The sequence below is a fragment of the Lepidochelys kempii genome, chromosome 12 (assembly GCF_965140265.1).
Source record: "Lepidochelys kempii isolate rLepKem1 chromosome 12, rLepKem1.hap2, whole genome shotgun sequence".
NCBI lineage: Eukaryota > Metazoa > Chordata > Testudines > Cheloniidae > Lepidochelys > Lepidochelys kempii.
In genome coordinates this window covers 42431070-42457185 of record NC_133267.1, presented here as the reverse complement: position 1 = coordinate 42457185, position 26116 = coordinate 42431070, and the positions used below count along the sequence as shown (strand labels likewise).

Here is a 26116-nt window from a genome sequence, read left to right as displayed (position 1 = left end):
ACAGCAGGCTATTAACTAGTCTGCCATGTTTCCTAGCCTGTATCCCAAGGATTCATTTTCTTTCATTAGGATGGTAGGGATTTTGTGAAAAAAGCAGTGTCCTGAACATGTCTGGGTTTAGTTTTGTCAAGTTAATTCATTCTTCTTTCAAATTGTACTCCTGAAATATTGCTTTTGTCAGTTTATCTCATTTTAAAAGCACACACAGAATGAGCAGAGTGGATGAAGTCCAGTTCACCATCTATTGCAGAGGCGGGCAAACTATGGCCCACAGGACCATCCTGCCTGGCCCCTGAGCTCCCAGCGGGGTAGGCTAGCCCCCGGTCCCTCCCCCGCTGTTCCCCCTCCCCTGCAGCTACGCCGCCGTGCGGCTTGCACCCACCCACCTCCCAGGCTTTCCAATAAGCCTGTCCTGCCACTCTGAGTGGCCTGGTAAGGGTTTGGGGGGTTGGAAAAGGGGCAGGAGGTCCAGGGGGGCAGACAGGGGCAATTGGATGGGGCGGAGGTCTGGGGGTGGGGGGGGGAAGGTCAAGAGACAGGGAGGGGGGGTTGGATAGGGGGTGGGGTCCTGGGGGGGCCTGTCAGGAAACAAGGATTTGGGGGGGGCCTCTCAGGGGGCCTGGGCGTGGATAGGGGTCAGGGTAGTCAGGGTACAGGGAGCAGGGGGGGGTTGGATAGGGGGCAGGGTCCCAGGGGGGGCGGTTAGGGGCCAGGGGTCCCAGGAGGGGGCAGTTAGGGGACAAGAAGCAGGGCGGGTTGGATGGCTCGGGGGTTCTGAGGGGGGCAGGAAGTGGGAGGGGGTGAGGGCCAGGCTGTTTGGGGAGGCACAGCCTTCCCTACCCAGCCCTCCATATAGTTTTGCAACAACTGTGTGGCCGTCGGGCCAAAAAGTTTGCCCACCCCATCTATTGATTCTTTTCTGGCATTGGTTGCAGCTAGGCTGGCACAGCTATGCTCTGTACCACCAGAGGATAAAGGGCTAAGGAGCCTAAGGAATCCTGGAAGGCTATTTTGTTTATTTGCTCCCTTGCATGGTTTGGTTATCCCCAGAAGGGTAAGGACTCGACTGAGGCTTGTCCAGATAGCTAAACCCCGTAAACCCATACAACCTACTCCACCTATCCACGGGGGGAGACAGTGGGCCAATGGAGGAGAAGCTGTGGCACAGACATGACCCAACACCACTCATTTGCGCACACACAAACAGGGAAGAAGGGGAGAAACTGAATGAGGGATGGAGAAGGAAGACAAAAGAGCAGGCAGAGGAGCAGATTTGCTACTAAGTGAGGCTGAATGTTATAGGTACAGAAAAAAATAACTAAAAGCTTACTAAAGACCAGACTCTCCCCTTGTTTTGTGCAAGCTTCCCATTGCACAAAGGCTAGTACTTCAAACATGTTTATGAACTTATTTTCACAACGCCCCATGACATAGGGCAGTATTGTTTTCCCCATTTTATAGTGGGAGAAACTGAGACACAGAGAAAGATTAAAAAACATTATTAAATGCTCAAGGTCACACAGAAAGTCTTTGACCCTGCTAAGGAATCAAACCCCAGGTCTCTTAATTCCCACTCTAGTGTCTTAACCACAAGACCATCTCTTCTTCCTTCTATGAGCTGTGCTGAAAACTGTAGGACAGACACCAGGAGGACCACACAACCAAAAACAGTTTAGAATAGCTCTATGGTAGACATGGAGCAAAAATACAAGAATTCTTAAACCACACCAGCATGCTAGTGTGAATGTGCTGAAACATATTTGCTTAAAACCAGTAAGGTTAACACAGCTTAACAACCTGGCCTCAGAATGTGTCATCTCTGGTCATTATATTAATAATATTGCCAAATCCGTTTATGGGATTCCTCAGGCCTAACCTACATTACAAAACTGAACCACCCCGACAACTGTTGTCAACAATAGTTGCAAGTTGAGCGGTAGGTGTAGGCAAGAATCAAGCCATATTCAGCTCCATTTCAGCAACCATGGGTAAACAGTGCTTTGTTAAAAGATCTTGAAATCATACAAAAGGGAAATACAATTAGGGAAAAAAAAAAAAAAACTCACCAGCACAGGAAGCAACCTAAAGTCCCCCAACCAAATTCCACTGAGTATGGACAGCACGTCTGTGGGCCAATCTCCAGTACACTGGAGACATTGTACCCCACTTGTAGATGTAAAATCCATGACTTCCAAGCACAAAGGGGCACTCAGTGCTGGAAAAATCAATGCCAAACAAAAAACAAATGGCTTTCAAATGATTCTGTATTCTTTAAAACAAAAAGTTCTTATTTTTAGACCACATACAATAGTTTAAGGTGTTTTTTCTTTAGTCCCCTGGATGGTAGTTAAGTAACTACACATGCCTAGCCTGGTTCCTTTCTGATGGTAAACAGGAGATTTTCATTTAAGTTACAACATGGAATACTTCAGAGCAACCTCACACCAAAATGGCACATTTCTGAAGGATGCAAAGGTATTCAATAAAAAGCTTTTAAAGGCATATTTTTAAACTTGCAGCAGCAAAGCTTTTCTGTGTCAAGACACTAATTCTTTTAACAGCATTGATCAAAATGTCATTCTTTTATGAGTGTACAATACCTTTTAATGGCATACAACAAGCCATTAGGGTTATACACCTCTAGACAGCTTACTGGAAAAAAGGGAACACTGGCCAAGATACAGTCACCAGCTGTTGTACTTCTAATAAGGTTCAGTTTTTCTTTCTATTTTTTTCCCCCCAGCTCTATTTCATCCTAAAACCCACAAGTGAAGTTATCCAAGGATTAAACCAAACTTCTTATCATTTCACAAGCCACAATTATTTTCACAGGGACCCACACCTAAACCCAATATTCTCAAGAAATGCTTCTTTCTAAATACAGTAAAATATTCTGGCTTTCCAAATGGGACTCTGCCATCAAAGATGTAACCACCTGTGCTCTGCTTTCCCCAGAAATAATCAGAGACTTCTCTCTTAATCAGCATTGGCTGAGGAATAGAAGTTGGATGAATTGTACAGTTTTGTTCTCTATTTTTAGTTTCCAGCAATCACAGAATCATAGAATATCAGGGTTGGAAGGGACCTCAGGAGGTCATCTAGTCCAACCCCCTGCTCAAAGCAGAGCCAATCCCCAACTAAATCATCCCAGCCAGGGCTTTGTCAAGCCTGACCTTAAAAACCTCTAAGGAAGGAGATTCCACCACCTCCCTAGGTAACGCATTCCAGTGTTTCACCAACCTCCTAGTGAAAAAGTTTTTCCTAATATCCAACCTAAACCACCCCCACTACAACTTGAGGCCATTACTCCTTGTTCTGTCATCAGCTACCACTGAGAACAGTCTAGAGCCATCCTCTTTGGAACCCCCTTTCAGGTAGTTGAAAGCAACTATCAAATCCCCCCTCATTCTTCTCTTCCGCAGACTAAACAATCCCAGTTCCCTCAGCCTCTCCTCATAAGTCATGTGTTCCAGTCCCCTAATCATTTTTGTTGCCCTTCACTGGACTCTTTCCAATTTTTCCACATCCTTCTTGTAGTGGGGGGCCCAAAACTGGACACAGTACTCCAGATGAGGCCTCACCAATGTCGAATAGAGGGGAATGATCACATCCCTCGATCTGCTGGCAATGCCCCTACTTATACAGCCCAAAATGCCATTGGCCTTCTTGGCAACAAGGGCACACTGTTGACTCATATCCAGCTTCTCGTCCACTGTAACCCCTAGGTCCTTTTCTGCAGAACTGCTTCCTAGCCATTCGGTCCCTAGTCTGTAGCTGTGCATGGGATTCTTCCATCCTAAGTGCAGGACTCTGCACTTGTCCTTGTTGAACCTCATCAGATTTCTTTTGGCCCAATCCTCTAATTTGTCTAGGGCCCTCTCTATCCTATCCCTCCCCTCCAGCCTATCTACCTCTCCTCCCAGTTTACTGTCAATTGCAAACTTGCTGAGGGTGCAATCCACACCATCCTCCAGATCATTTATGAAGATATTGAACAAAACTGGCCCCAGGACTGACCCTTGGGGCACTCCACTTGATACCGGCTGCCAACTAGACGTGGAGCCATTGATCACTACCCGCTGAACCCGACAATCTAGTCAGCTTTCTATCCACCTTACAGTCCATTCATCCAGCCCATATTTCATTAACTTAGTGGCAAGAATACTGCCGGAGACTGTCTCAAAAACTTTGCTAAAGTCAAGGAACAATACGTCTATTGCTTTCCCTTCATCCACAGAGTCAGTTATCTCGTCATAGAAGGCCTGACTAATCTAATTGCATGACTTGCCCTTGGTGAATCCTTGCTGACTGTTCCTGATCACTTTCCTCTCCTCTAAGTGCTTCAGAATTGATTCCTTGAGGACCTGCTCCATGATTTTTCCAGGGACTGAGGTGAGGATGACTTGCCTGTAGTTCCCAGGATCCTCCCTCTTCCCTTTTTTAAAGATGGGCACTACATTAGCCTTTTTCCAGTCATCCGGGACCTCCCCCGATCGCCATGAGTTTTCAAAGATAATGGCCAATGGCTCTGCAATCACATCCGCCAACTCCTTTAGCACTCTCAGATGCAGCGCATCCAGCCCCATGGACTTGTGCTCGTCCAGCTTTTCTAAATAGTCCCGAACCATTTCTTTCTCCACAGAGGGCTGGTCACCTCCTCCCCATGCTGTGCTGCCCAGCGCAGCAGTCTGGGAGCTGACCTTGTTCGTGAAGGCAGAGGCAAAAAAAGCATTGAGGACATTAGCTTTTTCCACATCCTCTGTCACTAGGTTGCCTCCCTCATTTAGTAAGGGGCCCACACTTTCCTTGACTTTCTTCTTGTTGCTAACATACCTGAAGAAACCCTTCTTGTTACTCTTAACATCTCTTGCTAGCTGAAACTCCAGGTGTGATATGGCCTTCCTGATTTCACTCCTGCATGCCCGAGCAATATTTTTATACTCTTCCCTGGTCATTTGTCCAATCTTCCACTTCTTGGAAGCTTCTTTTTTGTATTTAAGATCAGCAAGGATTTCACCGTTAAGCCAAGCTGGTCGCCTGCCATATTTACTATTCTTTCTACACATCAGGATGGTTTGTCCCTGTCACCTCAATAAGGATTCTTTAAAATACATCCAGGTCTCCTGGACTCCTTTCCCCCTCACGTTATTATCCCAGGGATCCTGCCCATCAGTTCCCTGAGGGAGTCAAAGTCGGCTTTTCTGAAGTCCAGGGTCCGTATTCTGCTGCTCTCCTTTCTTCCTTGTGTCAGGATCCTGAACTCGACCATCTCATGGTCACTGCCTCCCAGGTTCCCATCCACTTTTGCTTCCCCTACTAATTCTTCCCAGTTTCTGAGCAGCAGGTCAAGAAGAGCTCTGCCCCTAGTTGGTTCCTCCAGCACTTGCACCAGGAAATTGTCCCCTACACTTTCCAAAAACTTCCTGGATTGTCTGTGCACCGCTGTATTGCTCTCCCAGCAGATATCAGGGTGATTGAAGTCTCCCATGAGAACCAGGGCCTGTGATCTAATAACTTCCGTGAGTTGCCGGAAGAAAGCCTCGTCCATCTCATCCCCCTGGTCCGGTGGTCTATAGCAAACTCCCACCATGACATCACCCTTGTTGCTCACACTTCTAAACTTAATCCAGAGACACTCAGGTTTTTCTGCAGTTTCATACTTGAGCTCTGAGCAGTCGTACTGCTCCCTTACATACAGTGCAACTTTTCTGCCCTGCCTGTCCTTCCTGAACAGTTTATATGCATCCATGACAGTACTCCAGTCATGTGAGTTATCCACCAAGTCTGTTATTCCAATCACATCCTAATTCCTTGACTGTGCCAGGACTTCCAGTTCTCCCTGCTTGTTTCCCAGGCTTCTTGCATTTGTGTATAGGCACTTGAGATAACTCGCTGATCGTCCCTCTTTCTCAGTATGAGGCAGGAGCCCTCCCCTTGCATGCTCCTGCTTGTGCTTCCTCCCGGTATCCCACTTCCCTCAGGGCTTTGTTCTCCTTCCCCCGGTGAACCTAGTTTAAAGCCCTCCTCACTAGGTTAGCCAGCCTGCTTGCGAAGATGCTCTTCCCTCTATTCAGTTAGGTGGAGCCCGTCTCTGCCTAGCACTCCTCCTTCTTGGAACACCATCCCATGGTCAAAGAATCCAAAGCCTTTTCTCTGACACCACTTGTGTAGCCATTCGTTGACTTCCACGATTCAATGGTCTCTACCCAGGCCTTTTCCTTCCACAGGGAGGATGGACGAGACCACCATTTGAACCTCAAACTCCTTTATCCTTCTTCCCAGAGCCACGTAGTCTGCAGTGATCTGCTCAAGGTCATTCTTGGCAGTATCATTGGTGCCCACATGGAGAAGCAGGAAGGGGTAGCGATCCAAGGGCTTGATGAGTCTCGGCAGTCTCTCCATCACATCATGAATCCTAGCTTCTGGCAAGCAGCAGACTTTCCAGGTTTCCCCGGTCGGGGCAGCAGATAGATAACTCAGTCCCCCTGAGGGGAGAGTCCCCGACCACCACCACCTGCCTCCTACTTTCTAACAATCTGATTCTATCCCAAGTCTCAACCATTCTACAGATAATGTGAATCTCTTCAAGTGCACCAACTCTTCAGAGATTCTAAGCAATATTGGTGATTGCATTTACTCTGCTTGAATGAAAGGCAAGCGTCAACTCCTGAAAAGTGTTCAGCACCACTTCAAATCCTTGCTTCAGTTAAAAATACCAATAGGAAAGGCAAAGGATTCTGTCATCCCATCTTTGATAGATTTCATGGTGAGGTAGTGGGTTATTTATGGGGTTTAGTAAAAGATGATGGCTGAGGAATGAGTGCAGTACAAGAACTTTACACGTTTCTTTCTCTGAAATAGTCATAAATAATATTGGATCGTCCCCTCAGCTACTTCTTATGTGGACAAATTGGCTAGACCATGCCTAAGTCAGAGTTATTAAAACAAAGAAGAAAAACAATTCCTTGTTAAAAAGTAATAATATTAAAGAAGGAAAAGCTAACAAAATGCAAATGTAAAATAAGATTGACTAGAAACAAAAAGAAGGGCGATATCAAAGGTTATAAAATCATAAGCTAGAGCACATTCAATCATGACTATGGGCTTGTTTACACAGCAAATTAGTTCAGTGAAAGCCAGAATGTGAATCTAAGCACGCCATGCACTAACTCACCACATGAAACCTGCTGCCACACACTAGAAGTTCCAGAGCGTACTTTGACATACAAATGCACTCTGGAACTTTTACGGGGCTGTAGCAGGGTCCATCCTGCAAGTTAGTACAGAGTTATGAAGTCATCCCCAAATAGCATGACCTGCCCAGGTCAACTAATAATGAAGACCAAAACCAAGTCAAGATTAGAAGAGCAGTGACCTAAACCAGCTATAGCTAAGAAACATATTCAAGTAGCTGATCCTGTCCATAACAATATAATTGCTGTTTGGTGCATCTGTTATTTTTTAAGCAGGATTATTTCTAACAGTAAAATGAGGAAAAAATATTTTGCGGAAGGTACTGTAAGGTGAAAATAACTCCTCTCTCAAGTAAGCAATATGAACTACCTGTTTAATAGGGATTGTTTTTCTGGTTATTATTTACCAGAGAGTTCACAGTTGCTCTGTCACAGTTGTTGCAGTCAAAAGAATAAATACATATTCAAATGCATGTTCTAATTTCAGAAACATATGATTTACTAGATTACAGCTTTTTGTGTCAACCCAGCTGCTGTGCAGTAAATTGCAGCTCATTTTAAAAACTGATCTATATCATGTGCAGTAAACAATGCAGCAAAATGTAATAACTACTGTTCAAGTTATCCAAGTAGAAAGTATCAAATCACAAAGCTGGAGTGCTCAAACTTCAAAAATTTAAATGCCTTGGAGACTCTTCAAAACTGACAAAGATTTAGTCGGGAGCTAACTTTTTACCCCCTGCATATGAGGATTTGTAATGGAATGATGGCCTCCGCTTTGAACTCAAGGAATAAACAGCATAACTACACAGTGACCCACTCCAGTGCTGAAGACCTATTCCTTGTTATGTATTTTAATTTCAGTATACATAAACTCATACACACACAATGTCAGTGTGATATGGAATAAAGATGTGGCTACCCCAAACTCATGCCTAGTAATATTACCCACAAAATTAGAGGAGGTGGGGAGATCAAAATAAGGCTTTTAATAAACCCCAGATTGCACTGGTCACAACCAGTACCTTTATTATTACCCCTGAAGGATTTCTGTGTCAAAAAAATTAAAATTTTATGCACAATATTATAAAATTCTGCAAATTTTGTCAATAAATAAATGCGGAGGCTCCAGCATGGCAGTGGGGAGCACAAATGACTGGCTGCATGGCGGTGGAAGATCACCCTGCAGGGCTCCCCCCCCACCTCGAGACAAGGACTCAGCAGGGAGGCTGCACCCAACCCTGACACAGCACAAGGGCCCAGCCTGCCCCAGAAGTCCACGTCCCAGGGGGAGGGCTGCAGGATGGATCTCCCACCTCCATGCAGCCAGTCACCTGTGATCCCCACTGCGCTGCTGGAGCCTCCACATTTATTTATTGACAAATAAAATTCTGCAAAATTCTGCAGATGTTAAAATATTGTGCACAGAATTTTTATTTCTTTGGCACAGAATTTTTAATTTTTTGGTGCAGAATTCTCTCAGGAGTAGCGGGAAGCAACTCACCAGGGTTAGCAGTCCCATGCCAGGCACATCAAGTGTAGGCAGGCAGGCTCAGCCCAGCAGGATCCAAGTGTGGAGGGGCTTAGAGTGGGGGGAGGCAGGTGTGGGTTTAGAGGGTTCTGGGTACGGGTAGTTCAGTGGGGGGATCCAGATGCACAGGGGCTTGTTGGGGGGTTCCTGGTGCAGGGGCAATGGGACTCTTCAGGGGGATCCAGGTGAAGGTGGTTGTGGCTCAGCAGGGGGTGGTCTGGGTGTGACAGGATGGGACTTAGCCAAGGGGGGTCGGGGTGACTCAGCAGGGAGTCCATGTGCATCTGATTGGGGCTCAGTGGGGTGGCCCAGGTGCATAAAGGTGGGGCTCATCAGGGTGGGGGTTCGAGTGCAGGGGGGTTAGCGGGGGGTGGTCTGGGTACAGGGGTGGGGATCTGGATGCAGGGGTTCAGCGGGGGTCCAGATACACAGGGGTTGGGCAGAGCAGCTCCCCGTACAGTGATCCCTTGCCCCGCAGCTGAGGCGCAACGGTGGCAGGAAGTGGGGGAGGGATGCAGAGCCAGGGACTTTCTGGGGGGTGCCCCGGGCATCCCCAGTCCTGCCTTCTCCAGTGATTTACTTCTCCGCCAGGTGCTCCGGGCGCCTGAAACAACATACTCACGCTGCTAGGGAGGGGCATGTGACCACGCTTGTGGCTTCCCTTTGCTTCCCTGGCAGAAAGTCATTTTTCTGCAGAGAAGCAAAGAAATCTGTGCAGGACACGAATTCTGTCCCTTCCTCTGAGACTTATTAGAACATCCCAAACTCAGGAGTGACTTCAGACAACACCCCTATTTAAATCACTCACAAAAATAAGTGTTTTCCTGAAATAGGTTGTTTGCAGTGCTGTTTCCTGAAATGTGTTGTTGAATCCACCTAGCTTCAGGTGCAGGAATGGCAGTATTCAGTCTTAGATTGTAATGTTGAACTCTAATAACTTAAATTTTAGATTAAGATAAAATGTGAGGTAAAAATGGACAGTAATTTTGATCCGCAAGTCTTACATGAACACATTAGTGAAAATGAACACTGAATGATCTCAGAAAAAAATGGTTTGTCTTTGTTTAAATTAAAATGTCTTAATTAAGAGTCCTCAACATGCTCTTCTCTGAGCACCTTACTGCTTACTATCTTCTGAGTTACTATTCCTACAATCCAACAATGAAGGAAGCAAGGCTCTACATGCAGTTTCACTATTTTTTTCTCCATGTCACTAATTTAGCTTCAGATGCATACACAGCTTAATTTCCTTTTGGGAGATGTTTGTTTAATGATATACTTTTAAACAACTAAGACTATTGTACACACATGAATACAAAAACACTATCATTAAACAAACAAGACTATTGTATATACATGAATACAACTTTCACATGCTCATAACTAGGCCAAATCAAAAGCAATTTCTACTGAAAGACACCTGTTCTCCCTCTTAAATTTCAGCTATTTCACCACACTAGGGGAGGAGAGCAGTGGAAAAATCACCCAAAAGACAAAACAAAGGAAATCCAGAGTGGGTTAAATAGCTAGGCACCACAGGACCAGAGGGGGGCAAGGAAGAAGGAAGGGGAGAGACTGGTCAAGTGCAAAGCAAGTAAGCTGATCTAGGGGGACGAAGGCTCCATGTTCCAGCCTACAAACAATGCACTGAAGCAGAAGCACTTTGGACAACCCAAAGGACTCTGACCCAGCCCATATAATGCCCAGGAGAGGCAAGGAAACTGAGGCAGGGAAATGCATGCAAGGCTTATTGTTGTATATGATCTGTACTCGTTCATGCTTAAGTAAAAGAGCAAGGTTAGACTCTGGGCAAAGTGTTTGAGTAAACTGTGTAAACTGCTTTACAACTACTGTGTGCCTCCAGAGAGAAGTATACTGAAACCAGAGGCGTCACACCATTGGGGTGGAAATCTAGGAAACAATATGTTTGAGTATGGGGGAATCTGAAGGGTTAGCACTGCACCCAGAGAGGCTGGACAGTGCATTCCAGCTCTCAGAAGTGAGCATTAGACTTCAGAGCTGCACCTAGAAAGTGCACATAGGGAGTAGGGCCCCAAGATTGGGCCAGGGGCTGGGCTCCATTCAGGCTGCAGACACTTAACACACCCAGAGATCCAGGGACCCAGAGACTTGGATTCCCCACACAGCAATTGAGTGGGACGGCTGGAAGGGGGCACCTGACTAGAACTGTGACACTCGCTATATTCAAGGTGCTTTCCAAACATGTGGGAAGTTTAGTTTCTAACAAACTAATTTAGAAAATTTGGGTAAAAATCCCCAAATAAATTCTCAAAGCAGTGAGAGAATGTCCTCATACATACAGCTAGTGACAGAAAGCAATGAACTGAGATATTTGGGACTTCATGGCCCTTTCATGGCCTCAGCTACACACAATTAGTGCCATGAGAGGATGCTCATGTGGCCACAAGAGGCAGTGCTTTCTAGAAGTTTCTTGAAGTTCAACAGTGCTGGTACACACAACCCATCTATATGACTACATGGACAAAATTCACTCACAGAATTTGAATATCCTTTGGAAGATTCAATATGGGAATAAGGAATTAACAGAAACAGAAACCCTCCTCTGTGCCAGTGAGAAACCATCTCAGTTGTTCCCAGCTGAGAGAGAAAAACCACCTTGTTTCTCAGCACTTTCTTGTGAGAGAGATCCCCATATGGGATGGAGAACAGAGGCTGGGGGCATAATTGAGCATCCATTATCTAGAATTGGAAATTCTAGCTAATTTGTAGCCTTTAAAAATATTTCTAGAAATATTATACAATTTTTAAATATACAATTGCATTGTAACTATTCTTATGTACCAGCAAGCAGACTTAAGAGCAAATATGAAAACTTAATTTTGGCTTTTCTGATTTTGGAGCACTTAACCATAAAGCCTTAACATTCTGTAATGGAGCTTATTGTACTGGATTTTGTTATGTCTAAGAATCTTAAGTTTTTGCAAAATAAAGCAGTTCAAGTAAAGAATAAACTTTAATACTAAAGTTCAGTAGCTTGTCTTTTTCCTTATATTGCTGCCCTTTAGAATTAGAACAAAATAACCCTGCTAATCTATACAAGAACTGGCAAAGGCTTTCTACATCTCAGTAAAGATTTAATAGCAGAGCACTCCAAAGAAGTCTTGTATTACTGAGAATTCATTACTTTTACAAACTGAACTATAGAACATTTGTAAGCACACTACACAGTGTTATAAATCTCAGCTACAACCAACAAAATAAATTAACAAAGTACACTGGTGTTTATTCACTTTGCATAAAATCATGCAAACGCTCTACTCTGCAGAGTACTTACTGAGTGCAGTCCCAACCACTTCAGTAGGACTATGCCCACCAGCAAGCACCATGTGTAGAGAAAGGTTTGCAGGATCAGGTTACGGTAAAACTCAATCTATTATTTTAGAAGTACACTGGCAGTTACCCCATTGAACTATTGCACAGAATAAATGGTAACTGTCAAATATGCCTCTGTAAGGGATCAGCCTGGCCTTGCTTGATTAGCGGTTATCCCATTTAATTATTGCATAAAATAAATGGCAACTGCTAATATCCCTTTTTAAAATAAAAGGAGTTTTGGACTAGGATCCAAGTTCAATCCCTAGCGTATAGGAAAGGGATCCTGAAGCAGAGCAACAATTGCTACAACTGCCATTTGGATTCTCTCAGCCCTGGTCTACACTAGGACTTTAGGTCGAATTTAGCAGCGTTAAATCGATGTAAACCTGCACCCGTCCACACAATGAAGCCCTTTATTTCGACTTAAAGGGCTCTTAAAATCGATTTCCTTACTCCACCCCTGACAAGTGGATTAGCGCTTAAATCGACGTTGCCGGCTCGAATTTCGGGTACTGTGGACACAATTCGATGGTATTGGCCTCCGGGAGCTATCCCAGAGTGCTCCATTGTGACCGCTCTGGACAGCACTCTCAACTCAGATGCACTGGCCAGGTAGACAGGAAAAGAACTACGAACTTTTGAATCTCATTTCCTGTTTGGCCAGCGTGGCAAGCTGCAGGTGACCATGCAGAGCTCATCAGCACAGGTGACCATGATGGAGTCCCAGAATCGCAAAAGAGCTCCAGCATGGACCGAACGGGAGGTACGGGATCTGATCGCTGTTTGGGGAGAGGAATCCGTGCTATCAGAACTCCGTTCCAGTTTTCGAAATGCCAAAACCTGTGTCAAAATCTCCCAGGGCATGAAGGACAGAGGCCATAACAGGGACCCGAAGCAGTGCCGCGTGAAACTGAAGGAGCTGAGGCAAGCCTACCAGAAAACCAGAGAGGCGAACGGCCGCTCCGGGTCAGAGCCCCAAACATGCCGCTTCTAGGATGAGCTGCATGCCATTTTAGGAGGTTCAGCCACCACTACCCCAGCCGTGTTGTTTGACTCCTTCAATGGAGATGGAGGCAACACGGAAGCAGGTTTTGGGGACAAAGAAGATGATGATGAGGAGGAGGTTGTAGATAGCTCACAGCAAGCAAGCGGAGAAACCGGTTTTCCCGACAGCCAGGAACTGTTTCTCACCCTGGACCTGGAGCCAGTACCCCCCGAACCCACCCAAGGCTGCCTCCTGGACCAGTAGGCGGAGAAGGGACCTCTGGTGAGTGTACCTTTTAAAATACTATACATGGTTTAAAAGCAAGCATGTGAAAGGATTACTTTGCCCTGGCATTCACGGTTCTCCTAGATGTACTCCTAAAGCCTTTGCAAAAGGTTTCTGGGGAGGGCAGCCTTATTGTGTCCTTAATGGTAGGACACTTTACCACTCCAGGCCAGTAACACGTACTCGGGAATCATTGTAGAACAAAGCATTGCAGTGTATGTTTGCTGGCATTCGAACAACATCCGTTCTTTATCTCTGTGTTATCCTCAGGAGAGTGAGATATAATTCATGGTCACCTGGTTGAAATAGAGTGCTTTTCTTCAGGGGACACTCAGAGGAGCCCATTCCTGCTGGGCTGTTTGCTTGTGGCTAAACAGAAATGTTCCCCGCTGTTAGCCACAGGGAGGGGGGAAGGTTGAGGGGGTAGCCACGCAGTGGGGGGAGGCAAAATGCAACCTTGTAACGAAAGCACATGTGCTATGTATGTAATGTTAACAGCAAGGATTACCCTGAAAGAGTGTAGCCACTGTTTTATAAAATGTGTCTTTTCAAATACCGCTGTCCCTTTTTTTTCCTCCACCAGCTGCATGTGTTTCAATGATCACAGGATCTTCTCCTTCCCAGAGGCTAGTGAAGCTTAGAAAGAAAAAAAAACGCACTCGCGATGTAATATTCTCCGAGCTCATGCTGTCCTCCCACACTGACAGAGCACAGACGAATGCGTGGAGGCAAATAATGTCAGAGTGCAGGAAAGCACAAAATGACCGGGAGGAGAGGTGGCGGGCTGAAGAGAGTAAGTGGCGGGCTGAAGAGAGGGCTGAAGCTCAAATGTGGCGGCAGCGTGATGAGAGGAGACAGGATTCAATGCTGAGGCTGCTGGCGGACCAAACCAGTATGCTCCAGTGTATGGTTGAGCTGCAGCAAAGGCAGCTGGAGCACAGACTGCCACTGCAGCCCCTGAGTAACCAACCGCCCTCCTCCCCAAGTTCCATAGCCTCCACACCCAGACGCCCAAGAACGCGGTGGGGGGGCCTCCGGCTAACCAGCCACCCCACCACAGAGGATTGCCCAAAAAAAAAGAAGGCTGTCATTCAATAAATTTTAAAGTTGTAAACTTTTAAAGTGCTGTGCTTAAAGTGCTGTGTGGCATTTTCCTTCCCTCCTCCACCACCACCCCTCCTGGGCTACCTTGGTAGTCATCCCCCTATTTGTGTGATGAATGAATAAAGAATGCATGAATGTGAAGAAACAATGACTTTATTGCCTCTGCAAGCGGTGATTGACGGGAGGAGGGGCGGGTGGTTTCATCAAGGAGAAACAAACAGAACTTTCACACCGTAGCCTGGCCAGTCATGAAACTGGTTTTCAAAGCTTCTCTGATGCGTACCACGCCCTCCTGTGCTCTTCTAACCGCCCTGGTGTCTGGCTGCGCATAACCAGCAGCCAGGCTATTTGCCTCAACCTCCCACCCCACCATAAACGTCTCCCCCTTACTCTCACAGATATTCTGGAGCACACAGCAAGCAGTAATAACAGTGGGAATATTGGTTTCGCTGAGGTCTAAGCGAGTCAGTAAACTGCGCCAGCGCGCCTCTAAACGTCCAAATGCACTTTCTACCACCATTCTGCACTTGCTCAGCCTGTAGTTGAACAGCTCCTGACTACTGTCCAGGCTGCCTGTGTATGGCTTCATGAGCCATGGCATTAAGGGGTAGGCTGGGTCCCCAAGGATACATATAGGCATTTCAACATCCCCAACAGTTATTTTCTGGTCTGGGAATAAAGTCCCTTCCTGCAGCTTTTGAAACAGACCAGAGTTCCTGAAGATGCGAGCGTCATGTACCTTTCCCAGCCATCCCACGTTGATGTTGGTGAAACGTCCCAGGTGATCCACCAGAGCTTGCAGCACTATCGAAAAGTACCCCTTGCGGTTTATGTACTCGGTGGCTTGGTGCTCCGGTGCCAAGATAGGGATATGGGTTCCGTCTATGGCCCCACCACAGTTAAGGAATCCCATTACAGCAAAGCCATCCACTATGACCTGCACATTTCCCAGGGTCACTACCCTTGATGTCACCAGATCTTTGATTGCATGGGCTACTTGCATCACAGCAGCCCCCACAGTAGATTTGCCCACTCCAAATTGATTCCCAACTGACCGGTAGCTGTCTGGCGTTGCAAGCTTCCACAGGGCTATCGCCACTCGCTTCTCAACTGTGAGGGCTGCTCTCATCTTGGTATTCATGCGCTTCAGGGCAGGGGAAAGCAAGTCACAAAGTTCCATGAAAGTGCCTTTACGCATGCGGAAGTTTCACAGCCACTGGGAATCGTCCCAGACCTGCAACACTATGCGGTCCCACCAGTCTGTGCTTGTTTCCCGAGCCCAGAATCGGCGTTCCACAGCATGAACCTGCCCCATTAGCACCATGATGCATGCATTGTCAGGGCCCATGCTTTCAGAGAAATCTGTGTCCATGTCCTGATCACTCACGGGACCGCGCTGACGTCGCCTCCTCGCCCGGTATCGCTTTGCCAGGTTCTGGTGCTGCATATGCTGCTGGATAATGCGTGTGGTGTTTAATGTGCTCCTAATTGCACAAGTGAGCTGAGCAGCCTCCAAGCTTGCCTTGGTATGGCATCCACACGGAAAAAAGGCACGGAACGGTTGTCTGCCGTTGCTCTGACAGAGGGAGGGGCGACTGACGACACGGCTTACAGGGTTGGCTTCAGGGAACTAAAATCAACAAAGGGGGTGTCTTTACATCAAGGAGTATTTCAGGCAGGACTTCATGGAGGGTTCCAATAGGAAATGGTGCACCTAAGTTATCGTTCTTATTGGAACAAGAAGGTTAGCCTGGCCTCTGATTGATACATGGCTAGATTTACCTCACTGCACCTTCTCTGTGAGTGACTGCAGTGTGACCTAGAAGAATGAGTCCCCTAGACGGGGGAGGGGGAGAAGCAAATGAATACAGAACAAATCTGGTCTATTTCTTGTTTTGATCCACTCCATCTATCTTTTACATCTTTGGCTGGCAGCAGACGGTGCAGAAGGACTGCATGCCATCCACATCTCATGGCTGCTCGGCAGAAGATGGTACAATACGACTGCTAGCAATCCGTATCGCCTGCCTGCTCACCATAAGACGGTTCAATAGGACTGACTGCAGGACTAAAGAGAATGACCTGGTCAAGTCACTCCAAATTTAGTCCCTGCGCCCATGTCTGTCCAGGCACTCCCAGCTGACGTGGCCAGGAGCACCTCGGACATGACGATGACGGCTGCCAGTTGTACTGTACCGTCTGCTGCCACAAGGCAAGGGGTTGCTGCTACTGTGTAGCAATGCCGTACCGCGTCTGCCAGCACCCAGGAGTCATAGGGTGACGGTTACCTGAGCGGGCTCCATGCTTGCCGTGGTATGGCGTCTGCACAGGTAACTCGGGAAAAAAGGCGCGAAACGATTGTCTGCCCTTGCTTTCACGGAGGGAGGGAGGGAGGGAACGGGGGCCTGACGATATGTACCCAGAACCACCCGCGACAATGTTTTAGCCCCATCAGGCATTGGGATCTCAACCCAGAATTCCAATGGGCAGCGGAGACTGCGGGAACTGTGGGATAGCTACCCACAGTGCAACGCTCCGGAAGTCGACTCTAGCCTCGGTACTGTGGAAGCCCTCCGCCGAGTTAATGCACTTAGAGCATTTTCTGTGAGGACACACACACTCGAATATATAGAACCGATTTCTAAAAAAATGACTTCTATAAATTCGACCTTATTCCGTAGTGTAGACATACCCTCAGAAAGATAGGCTTGAGTCACTCAAGAGCAGCTCCACAAATATGTCAGGAAAATCCCTTGAACAATGACACTTTATTTTCTTCCTTGGTAGAAAGAGATCAGCCAATAACACAACCATATCTATCTCTGTAACCAGATTGACCAAGGTCAAGGCAGCCTGAGGAACCAAGAAATTGTGAGAAGTGCTCACCCACAATTTTCTCCAATAATGTAAAATGGAACAGCACGTGAGAGTTAACCAACTCTTGAGATTGACAATCTGGCTTTCTGGAGAATGGGCCTCACAATAGCTTAAAAAAACACAAGGACCACAACTCCTTCATCCCCACAAATAGGGAAACCACAATCAACAATGGACCCAGTACATCCCCACTGATTTTCACCAGCCACAAAGGACAGCAGAAGGCAGAGTGTCAGCACAATGTATGGGGTTAGCAGAGAGTGTGACAACAACAGGAGATGTAGTTGGGGAGAAAACAGACTGAAGAAGAATCACCTTATTGTATCTTTCACCCCAACTCCTCATTCTCCCTGTAAGCGGAGTACATTAATGCAAGTAGCTGCAAGAGGACAACACTAAGGTACTCTGCTTACATCCAAGAGTCATTAGGATTTGGTTTCAAGTCCTAGAGAAATTATGACAATTTGAACTGTTGTTCTCTTATACCCATCCCATTACAAATCTCTGGCAATTGCAACACATGACACAAGCCAATGCAGTAAGGTGTCTTGCTGCTGAGCTCCACTAGCAAAGCATCTGGTGCTTCTACACCTCCCCACCCCCCAAAAATGACAAAGCGATTCCTCAATTCGCTTATCTCCTTGTATAACTGGGAGAGACAAAGTTAGGATGAGCCCCATGTGCCCTGAAGGTTGCTCGACAGGACAAGCAGGTGCTCCATTGGGAAAGACTCACTCTGAGAACCTCCTCCTGTGCATCATCCATGATTTCCAGTTGGCGCAGGCGCTCCCGATACAACATATGGAACTCTCCAAAGAGCTGCTTCATCTCAAAAGAGCAACAGGGATCATGGCCATCTACTTCCCTTTCATCACCAACTTCTGCAGGAAAGGGCAAGTAAAATAGCTATAAGATTAGGTTAATATATTTAAGGTCAGTAAGGACCAACGTGATCATCTAATCCCACAGCCTGTATAGCTTTTGATTGGGTCATTACAGCATATCTCAATTAAATACTACAAGTGATGCAGAATCCACCACATCACTTGTGGCTAGTATGCCTAGCCTCACGGTTTGGACTCTGGGGGTGTGAGTAGCAGCATGCACTAATGCAGTGATGCTCAGACTGAGGCTCACGCGCCGCAAGTGGCTCTTTAATGTGTCTCCTGTAGCTCTTTGCAGTACCTGATATTTAAACACTGTGTGATTTAATTGTTAACCAATCAGGATGCTGTTGCTATGTTATTAACCAATTGTAGAATACCTCGTCAGCCATTTTTGCTGTGAGAATTTCATATATTATATATATATAAATAAAATGAACCAATTAATTCACACCACCATGGCTCTTTTGGGTAATGCTGATCCCTAATTTGGCTCCTGAATTACTGAGGTCTAGGATTGCCAGGTGTCTGGTTTTCAACCAGAACACCTGGTCGAAAAGGGACCCTGGGGGCGCTGGTCAGCACCACTGACTGAGCCATTGAAAGTCTGATTGGCAGCACAGCCAGGCTCCCTACCTGGCCCCACTAGACTCCTGGGAAGCTGCTGGCATCTCCCTCTAGCTCCTAGATGGAGGGAAGAACACAAGGACTCTGCACGGTGCTGCCGCAGCCCCCAGCACCAACTCAGCAGCTCCCATTGGCCATGGTTCCTGGCCTGCAGGCTCGAGCAGCATGCAGAGCCCGGTGGTCACACCTCCACCTGGGAGGCGGAGAGAGATGTCACTACTTCCTGGGAGGTGCCTGAGGTAAGCGCTGCCTGGAGACTGCACCCCACCCACATCCCAACCTCCTGCCCCAACCCTGAGCCCCCTCCTGCACCCCAAACCGTGGGCCCACCCCAGAGCCCACACCCGCAGCTGGAGCCCTCACACCCACCTGCACTCCAACTCCCTGTCCCAGCCCGGAGCCCTCTCCTGCACCCCAAACCCCTCATCTCCAGCCCCACCCCAGAACCCGTACCCCCAACCAGAGTTCACACCCTAACCACCTACCTCAGCCCAGAGTCCCCTCCTGCACCCCTGGCCCCACCCCACAGCCTGCACCCCCAGCCGGAGCACTCACCTCCTACCACACCCTAACCCCCCGCCCCAGACCGGAGCCCTCTCCTACACCCCAAAAACCTCACCTCCAGCCACACCCCAGAGCCAACACCCCAGGCACAGCCCGTACCCTCCTGCACCCCAACCTCCTGCCCCAGCCTGGATCCCCCTCCTGCACCCTGAACCCCTCGTTTCTGCCCCCCCAGCCCAGAGTTTGTACCCCCTCCCACACCCCAACCCCTTGCCCCAGCCCAGAGTCCCCTCCTACACCCCAAACCTCTCATCCCTGGCCCCAGCCCAGAGCCACACCCCCAGCCAGAGCCCTCACACCCCAACCACCTGCCCCAAACTGGAATCCCCTCCTGCACCCCAAACCTCTCATCTCTGGCCCCACCCCAAAGCCCTCACCCCCTCTCATACCCCTGCAGCTAAGTGAACAAGGGCAGAGGGAGGGGGGATGGCGTGAGCAGGGGTGTGGCCTCAGAGAAGGGGCAAGGCAGGGGTGTTTGGTTTTCTGCAAATATAAAATTGGCAACCCTACTGAGGTTTGAATATCACTGCACTAACGTTTTGCACTGTAAATGCCCTGGGTAGGCCCTGATACCACGAACTAAAAGGTAGCAAATTCACATTAAAGTAGTTCTGGCTCTTAGCCCTGGTCTACACTACTTTGCTTAAGAGTGTGGAAAAGCCACCCAGGGCATTACACTAATGCCCCCTCCCTGGTGTCACAGGCCCCTCCACAGAGTGATACCCACACACCATTAAAAGTCCCGACCCCCAGGGCCCTACCCCGACCCCCCCCCCCATGTCTCACGGGCCCCGACCCCCAGGGCCCTACCCCGACCCCCCCCCATGTCTCACGGGCCCCGACCCCCCCCCATGTCTCACGGGCCCCCCAGGGCCCTACCCCGACCCCCCCCCGTGTCTCACGGGCCCCCCAGGGCCCTACCCCGACCCCCCCCCGTGTCTCACGGGCCCCAACCCCCCCCCGGGCCTTACCCTGCTACCTCCCCTCCCGTCTCTCACGGCCCCCCCCGGACCTTACCCTGCTACCCCCCCTCCCGTCTCTCACGGGCTACCCCCCCCGGTGTCACAGGCCCCTCCACAGAGTGATACCCACACACCATTAAGAGTCCCGACCCCCAGGGCCCTACCCCGACCCCCCCCCCCATGTCTCACGGGCCCCGACCCCCAGGGCCCTACCCCGACCCCCCCCCCGTGTCTCACGGGCCCCGACCCCCCCCCCGGGCCTTACCCTGCTACCTCCCCTCCCGTCTCTCACGGCCCCCCCCGGACCTTACCCTGCTACCCCCCCCTCCCGTCTCTCACGGGCTACCCCCCCCGGTGTCACAGGCCCCTCCACAGAGTGATACCCACACACCATTAAGAGTCCCGACCCCCAGGGCCCTACCCCGACCCCCCCCCATGTCTCACGGGCCCCGACCCCCAGGGCCCGCCCCCCGTGTCTCACGGGCCCCGACCCCCAGGGCCCCCCCCCCGTGTCTCACGGGCCCCGACCCCCAGGGCCCCCCCCCGTGTCTCACGGGCCCCGACCCCCAGGGACGCCCCGACCCCCAGGGACCCCCCGTGTCTCACGGGCCCCCCCGGCCCCGACCCCCAGGGCCCGGCCCCGACCCCCCCCGTCTCTCACGGGCCCCTCACCTGCGGCGAGCCCCGCGCGCCGACGCAGCCGCGCCGTGCTGGCCGCCGGCCCCGGCTCTGCGGTTCGAACGAGGCCGCCAGACCCGCGTCCCGCCCAGCCCTTGACCGACAAGGCGCTCTGCCATTCGCAATGCGTCCTGACCGCGTCCCGCCCTCCCCGCGACTCCTGTCCAATCAACGGTCCAGGGGGCGGGGCGCGGAGTCCGGCCGGCCCGGCCCCGGGGCGGCGCGGAGCGTGGAAGGACAGATTGGTCCCCCAATAGAAGTGCAGCCTCTTGCCACGGGCGAGCGCCATTGGGCGGAGGAGCGGGAGGCGGGACTCTTCGGAGAACTGGAGGAAGCTGAGCGGCGAGAACGCCCAGCGCGCGGTTGCCATGGGGACGGGTGGGGGCAGCTCCCGGAGCGCAGGGGGGCGGCCAGCCGCGGTCGCGACGGGGACGGGGACGGGGACGGGGGGGGTCAAGTTCTTGGGTTCGTCCGTCTTCGGCGGCTGCGGGGAGGGGGAACAGTCCGGCTTCCGGAACAACACCCCCCCCCGGGCAGAGCGCCCCCCACGGCCCCTTCCCCCCCCCCGGGCAGAGCGCCCCCCGCGCCCCCACGGCCCCTTCCCCCCACGGGCCCCCACGGCCCCTTCCCCCCCCGGGCAGAGCGACCCCCGCGCCCCCACGGCCCCTTCCCCCCCCGGGCAGAGCGCCCCCCGCGCCCCCACGGCCCCTTCCCCCCCCCGGGCAGAGCGACCCCCACGGCCCCACGGCCCCTTCCCCCCCCGGGCAGAGCGCCCCCCACGGCCCCTTCCCCCCCCCGGGCAGAGCGCCCCCCGCGCCCCCACGGCCCCTTCCCCCCCGGGCCCCCACGGCCCCTTCCCCCCCCGGGCAGAGCGCCCCCCGCGCCCCCACGGCCCCTTCCCCCCCCGGGCAGAGCGCCCCCCACGGCCCCTTCCCCCCCCCGGGCAGAGCGCCCCCCACGGCCCCTTCCCCCCCCCGGGCAGAGCGCCCCCCGCGCCCCCACGGCCCCTTCCCCCCCCCGGGCAGAGCGCCCCCCACGGCCCCTTCCCCCCCCCCCGGGCAGAGCGCCCCCCGCGCCCCCGCGCCCCCACGGCCCCTTCCCCCCCCGGGCAGAGCGCCCCCCACGGCCCCTTCCCCCCCCCGGGCAGAGCGCCCCCCGCGCCCCCACGGCCCCTTCCCCCCCCCGGGCAGAGCGCCCCCCGCGCCCCCACGGCCCCTTCCCCCCCCGGGCAGAGCGCCCCCCACGGCCCCTTCCCCCCCCCGGGCAGAGCGCCCCCCGCGCCCCCACGGCCCCTTCCCCCCCCGGGCAGAGCGCCCCCCACGGCCCCTTCCCCCCCCCGGGCAGAGCGCCCCCCGCGCCCCCACGGCCCCTTCCCCCCCCCGGGCAGAGCGCCCCCCACGGCCCTTTCCCCCCCCCGGGCAGAGCGCCCCCCGCGCCCCCACGGCCCCTTCCCCCCCCGGGCAGAGCGCCCCCCGCGCCCCCATGGCCCCTTCCCCCCCCGGGCAGAGCGCCCCCCACGGCCCCTTCCCCTCCCGGGCAGAGCGCCCCCCGCGCCCCCACGGCCCCTTCCCCCCCCCGGGCAGAGCGGCCCCCACGGCCCCTTCCCCCCCACGGGCAGAGCGCCCCCCACGGCCCCACGGCCCCACGGTCCCTTCCCCCCCCGGGCAGAGCGCCCCCCACGGCCCCTTCCCCCCCCCCCGGGCAGAGCGCCCCCCGCGCCCCCACGGCCCCTTCCCCCCCCGGGCAGAGCGCCCCCCGCGCCCCCACGGCCCCTTCCCCCCCCGGGCAGAGCGCCCCCCACGGCCCCTTCCCCCCCCCCGGGCAGAGCGCCCCCCGCGCCCCCACGGCCCCTTCCCCCCCCGGGCAGAGCGCCCCCCACGGCCCCTTCCCCCCCCCCCGGGCAGAGCGCCCCCCGCGCCCCCACGGCCCCTTCCCCCCCCGGGCAGAGCGCCCCCCACGGCCCCTTCCCCCCCCCGGGCAGAGCGCCCCCCGCGCCCCCACGGCCCCTTCCCCCCCCCGGGCAGAGCGCCCCCCACGGCCCCTTCCCCCCCCCGGGCAGAGCGCCCCCCGCGCCCCCACGGCCCCTTCCCCCCCCGGGCAGAGCGCCCCCCGCGCCCCCATGGCCCCTTCCCCCCCCGGGCAGAGCGCCCCCCGCGCCCCCACGGCCCCTTCCCCTCCCGGGCAGAGCGCCCCCCGCGCCCCCACGGCCCCTTCCCCCCCACGGGCAGAGCGCCCCCCACGGCCCCACGGCCCCTTCCCCCCCCGGGCAGAGCGCCCCCCACGGCCCCTTCCCCCCCCCCGGGCAGAGCGACCCCCGCGCCCTCACGGCCCCTTCCCCCCCACGGGCAGAGCGCCCCCCACGGCCCCACGGCCCCTTCCCCCCCCGGGCAGAGCGCCCCCCACGGCCCCTTCCCCCCCCCCGGGCAGAGCGCCCCCCGCGCCCCCACGGCCCCTTCCCCCCCCGGGCAGAGCGCCCCCCGCGCCCCCACGGCCCCTTCCCACCACCCCCCGGGCAGAGCGCCCCCCACGGCCCCTTCCCCCCCCGGGCAGAGCGCCCCCCACGGCCCCTTCCCCCCCCGGGCAGAGCGCCCCCACGGCCCCTTCCCCCCCCCGGGCAGAGCGCCCCCCGCGCCCCCACGGCCCCTTCCCCCCCCCGGGCAGAGCGCCCCCCGCGCCCCCACGGCCCCTTCCCCCCCCGGGCAGAGCGCCCCCCGCGCCCCCACGGCCCCTTCCCCCCCCGGGCAGAGCGCCCCCCACGGCCCCTTCCCCCCCCCGGGCAGAGCGCCCCCCGCGCCCCCACGGCCCCTTCCCCCCCCCGGGCAGAGCGCCCCCCGCGCCCCCACGGCCCCTTCTCCCCCCGGGCAGAGAGCCCCCCACGGCCCCTTCCCCCCCCCCGGGCAGAGCGCCCCCCACGGCCCCTTCCCCCCCCCGGGCAGAGCGCCCCCCGCGCCCCCACGGCCCCTTCCCCCCCCGGGCAGAGCGCCCCCCCCGCGCCCCCACGGCCCCTTCCCCTCCCGGGCAGAGCCCCCCTTCCCCACAGCCCCTTTCCCCCCCGGGCAGAGCGCCCCCCGCGCCCCCACAGCCCCTTTCCCCCCCCGGGCAGAGCGCCCCCCACGGCCCCTTCCCCCCCTCCGGGCAGAGCCCCCCTTCCCCACAGCCCCTTCCCCCCCGGGCAGAGCGCCCCCTGCGCCCCCACGGCCCCTTTCCCCCCCCGGGCAGAGCGCCCCCCGCGCCCCCACGGCCCCTTTCCCCCCCCGGGCAGAGCGCCCCCCGCGCCCCCACGGCCCCTTCCCCCCCCGGGCAGAGCGCCCCCCGCGCCCCCACGGCCCCTTCCCCCCCCAGGCAGAGCGGCCCCTTCCCCCCCCGGGCAGAGCCCCCCTTCCCCACAGCCCCTTCCCCCCCCGGGCAGAGCGCCCCCCGCGCCCCCACAACCCCTTTCCCCTCCCGGGCAGAGCGCCCCCCCGTGCCCCCACGGCCCCTTCCCCTCCCGGGCAGAGCGCCCCCCACGGCCCCTTCCCCTCCCGGGCAGAGCGCCCCCCACGGCCCCTTCCCCCCCCGGGCAGAGCCCCCCTTCCCCACAGCCCCTTCCCCCCCCGGGCAGAGCGCCCCCCGCGGGCAGAGCGCCCCTTCCCCACGGCCCCTTCCCCTCCCGGGCAGAGCGCCCCCCGCGCCTCCACGGCCCCTTCCCCCCCCGGGCAGAGCGCCCCCCACGGCCCCTTCCCCCCCGGGCAGAGCGCCCCCCGCGCCCCCACGGCCCCTTCCCCCCCCCGGGCAGAGCGCCCCCCCCCGCGCCCCCACGGCCCCTTCCCCCCCCCCGGGCAGAGCGCCCCCCGCACCCCCACGGCCCCTTCCCCCCCCGGGCAGAGCGCCCCCCGCGCCCCCACGGCCCCTTCCCCTCCCGGGCAGAGCGCCCCCCGCGCCCCCACGGCCCCTTCCCCCCCCCGGGCAGAGCCCCCCTTCCCCACAGCCTCTTCCCCCCCCGGGCAGAGCGCCCCCCACGGCCCCTTCCCCCCCCCGGGCAGAGCCCCCCTTCCCCACAGCCCCTTTCCCCCCCCCGGGCAGAGCGCCCCCCACGGCCCCTTCCCCCCCCCGGGCAGAGCCCCCCTTCCCCACAGCCCCTTCCCCCCCGGGAAGAACCCCGCGCCCCCACAGCCCCTTTCCCCCCCTGGGCAGAGCGCCCCCCGCGCCCCCACGGCCCCTTTCCCCCCCCCCCGGGCAGAGCGCCCCCCACGGCCCCTTCCCCCCCCGGGCAGAACCCCCCTTCCCCACAGCCCCTTCCCCCCCGGGCAGAGCGCCCCCCGTGCCCCCACAGCCCCTTTCCCCCCCCGGGCAGAGCGCCCCCCGCGCCCCCACAGCCCCTTTCCCCCCCCGGGCAGAGTGCCCCCCGCGCCCCCACGGCCCCTTCCCCCCCCCGGGCAGAGCGCCCCCCGCGCCCCCACGGCCCCTTCCCCCCCCCCCCGGGCAGAGCGCCCCCCGCGCCCCCACGGCCCCTTCCCACCACCCCCCGGGCAGAGCGCCCCCCGCGCCCCCACGGCCCCTTCCCACCCCCCCCCGGGCAGAGCGCCCCCCGCGCCCCCACGGCCCCTTCCCACCACCCCCCGGGCAGAGCGCCCCCCCGCGCCCCCACGGCCCCTTCCCCCCCCCGGGCAGAGCGCCCCCCGCGCCCCAATCCCACCACCCCCCGGGCAGAGCGCCCCCCGCGCCCCCACAGCCCTTCCCCCCCCCGGGCAGAGCACCCCCACAGCCCCTTCCCCCTCCCGGGCAGAGCCCCCCTTCCCTACAGCCCCCGACCCTCACAGAGCCCCCCCCACAGCCCCCACCCCTTCCCCCCCGGGCAGAGCCCCCCCTCCCCACAGCCCCCGACCCTCACAGAGCCCCCCCGGGCAGAGCCCCCCCCACAGCCCCCACCCCTTCCACCCCCGGGCAGAGCCCCCCCACCCCCAAAGCCCCTGTCCCGCACAGAGCCCCCCGCCCCTCCCCCGGGCAGAGAGCCCCCAGCCCCCGACCCGCACGGCGCCCCCCCAACCCTGCCCTTCCCCTGCACAGGGGCCCCGCACTACCCCTTGAGC

At 55.5% G+C, this 26116-nt stretch overlaps 1 protein-coding gene across 1 annotated transcript in view; it reads right to left on the bottom strand.

The window, feature by feature from the left end:
• LOC140896510 (uncharacterized) overlaps positions 1 to 21417 on the bottom strand; it is a 347929-nt gene extending 326512 nt beyond the window's left edge. Inside the window, exons 1-2 of the mRNA XM_073308434.1 lie at positions 21042 to 21417; positions 18068 to 18213 (exon numbers count right to left, since the gene is read on the bottom strand). Of these exons, the coding sequence (XP_073164535.1) occupies positions 18068 to 18213; positions 21042 to 21417 (522 nt within the window). The remainder of the gene's footprint in view (positions 1 to 18067; positions 18214 to 21041) is intronic.
• Positions 21418 to 26116: the final 4699 nt, after the last annotated feature.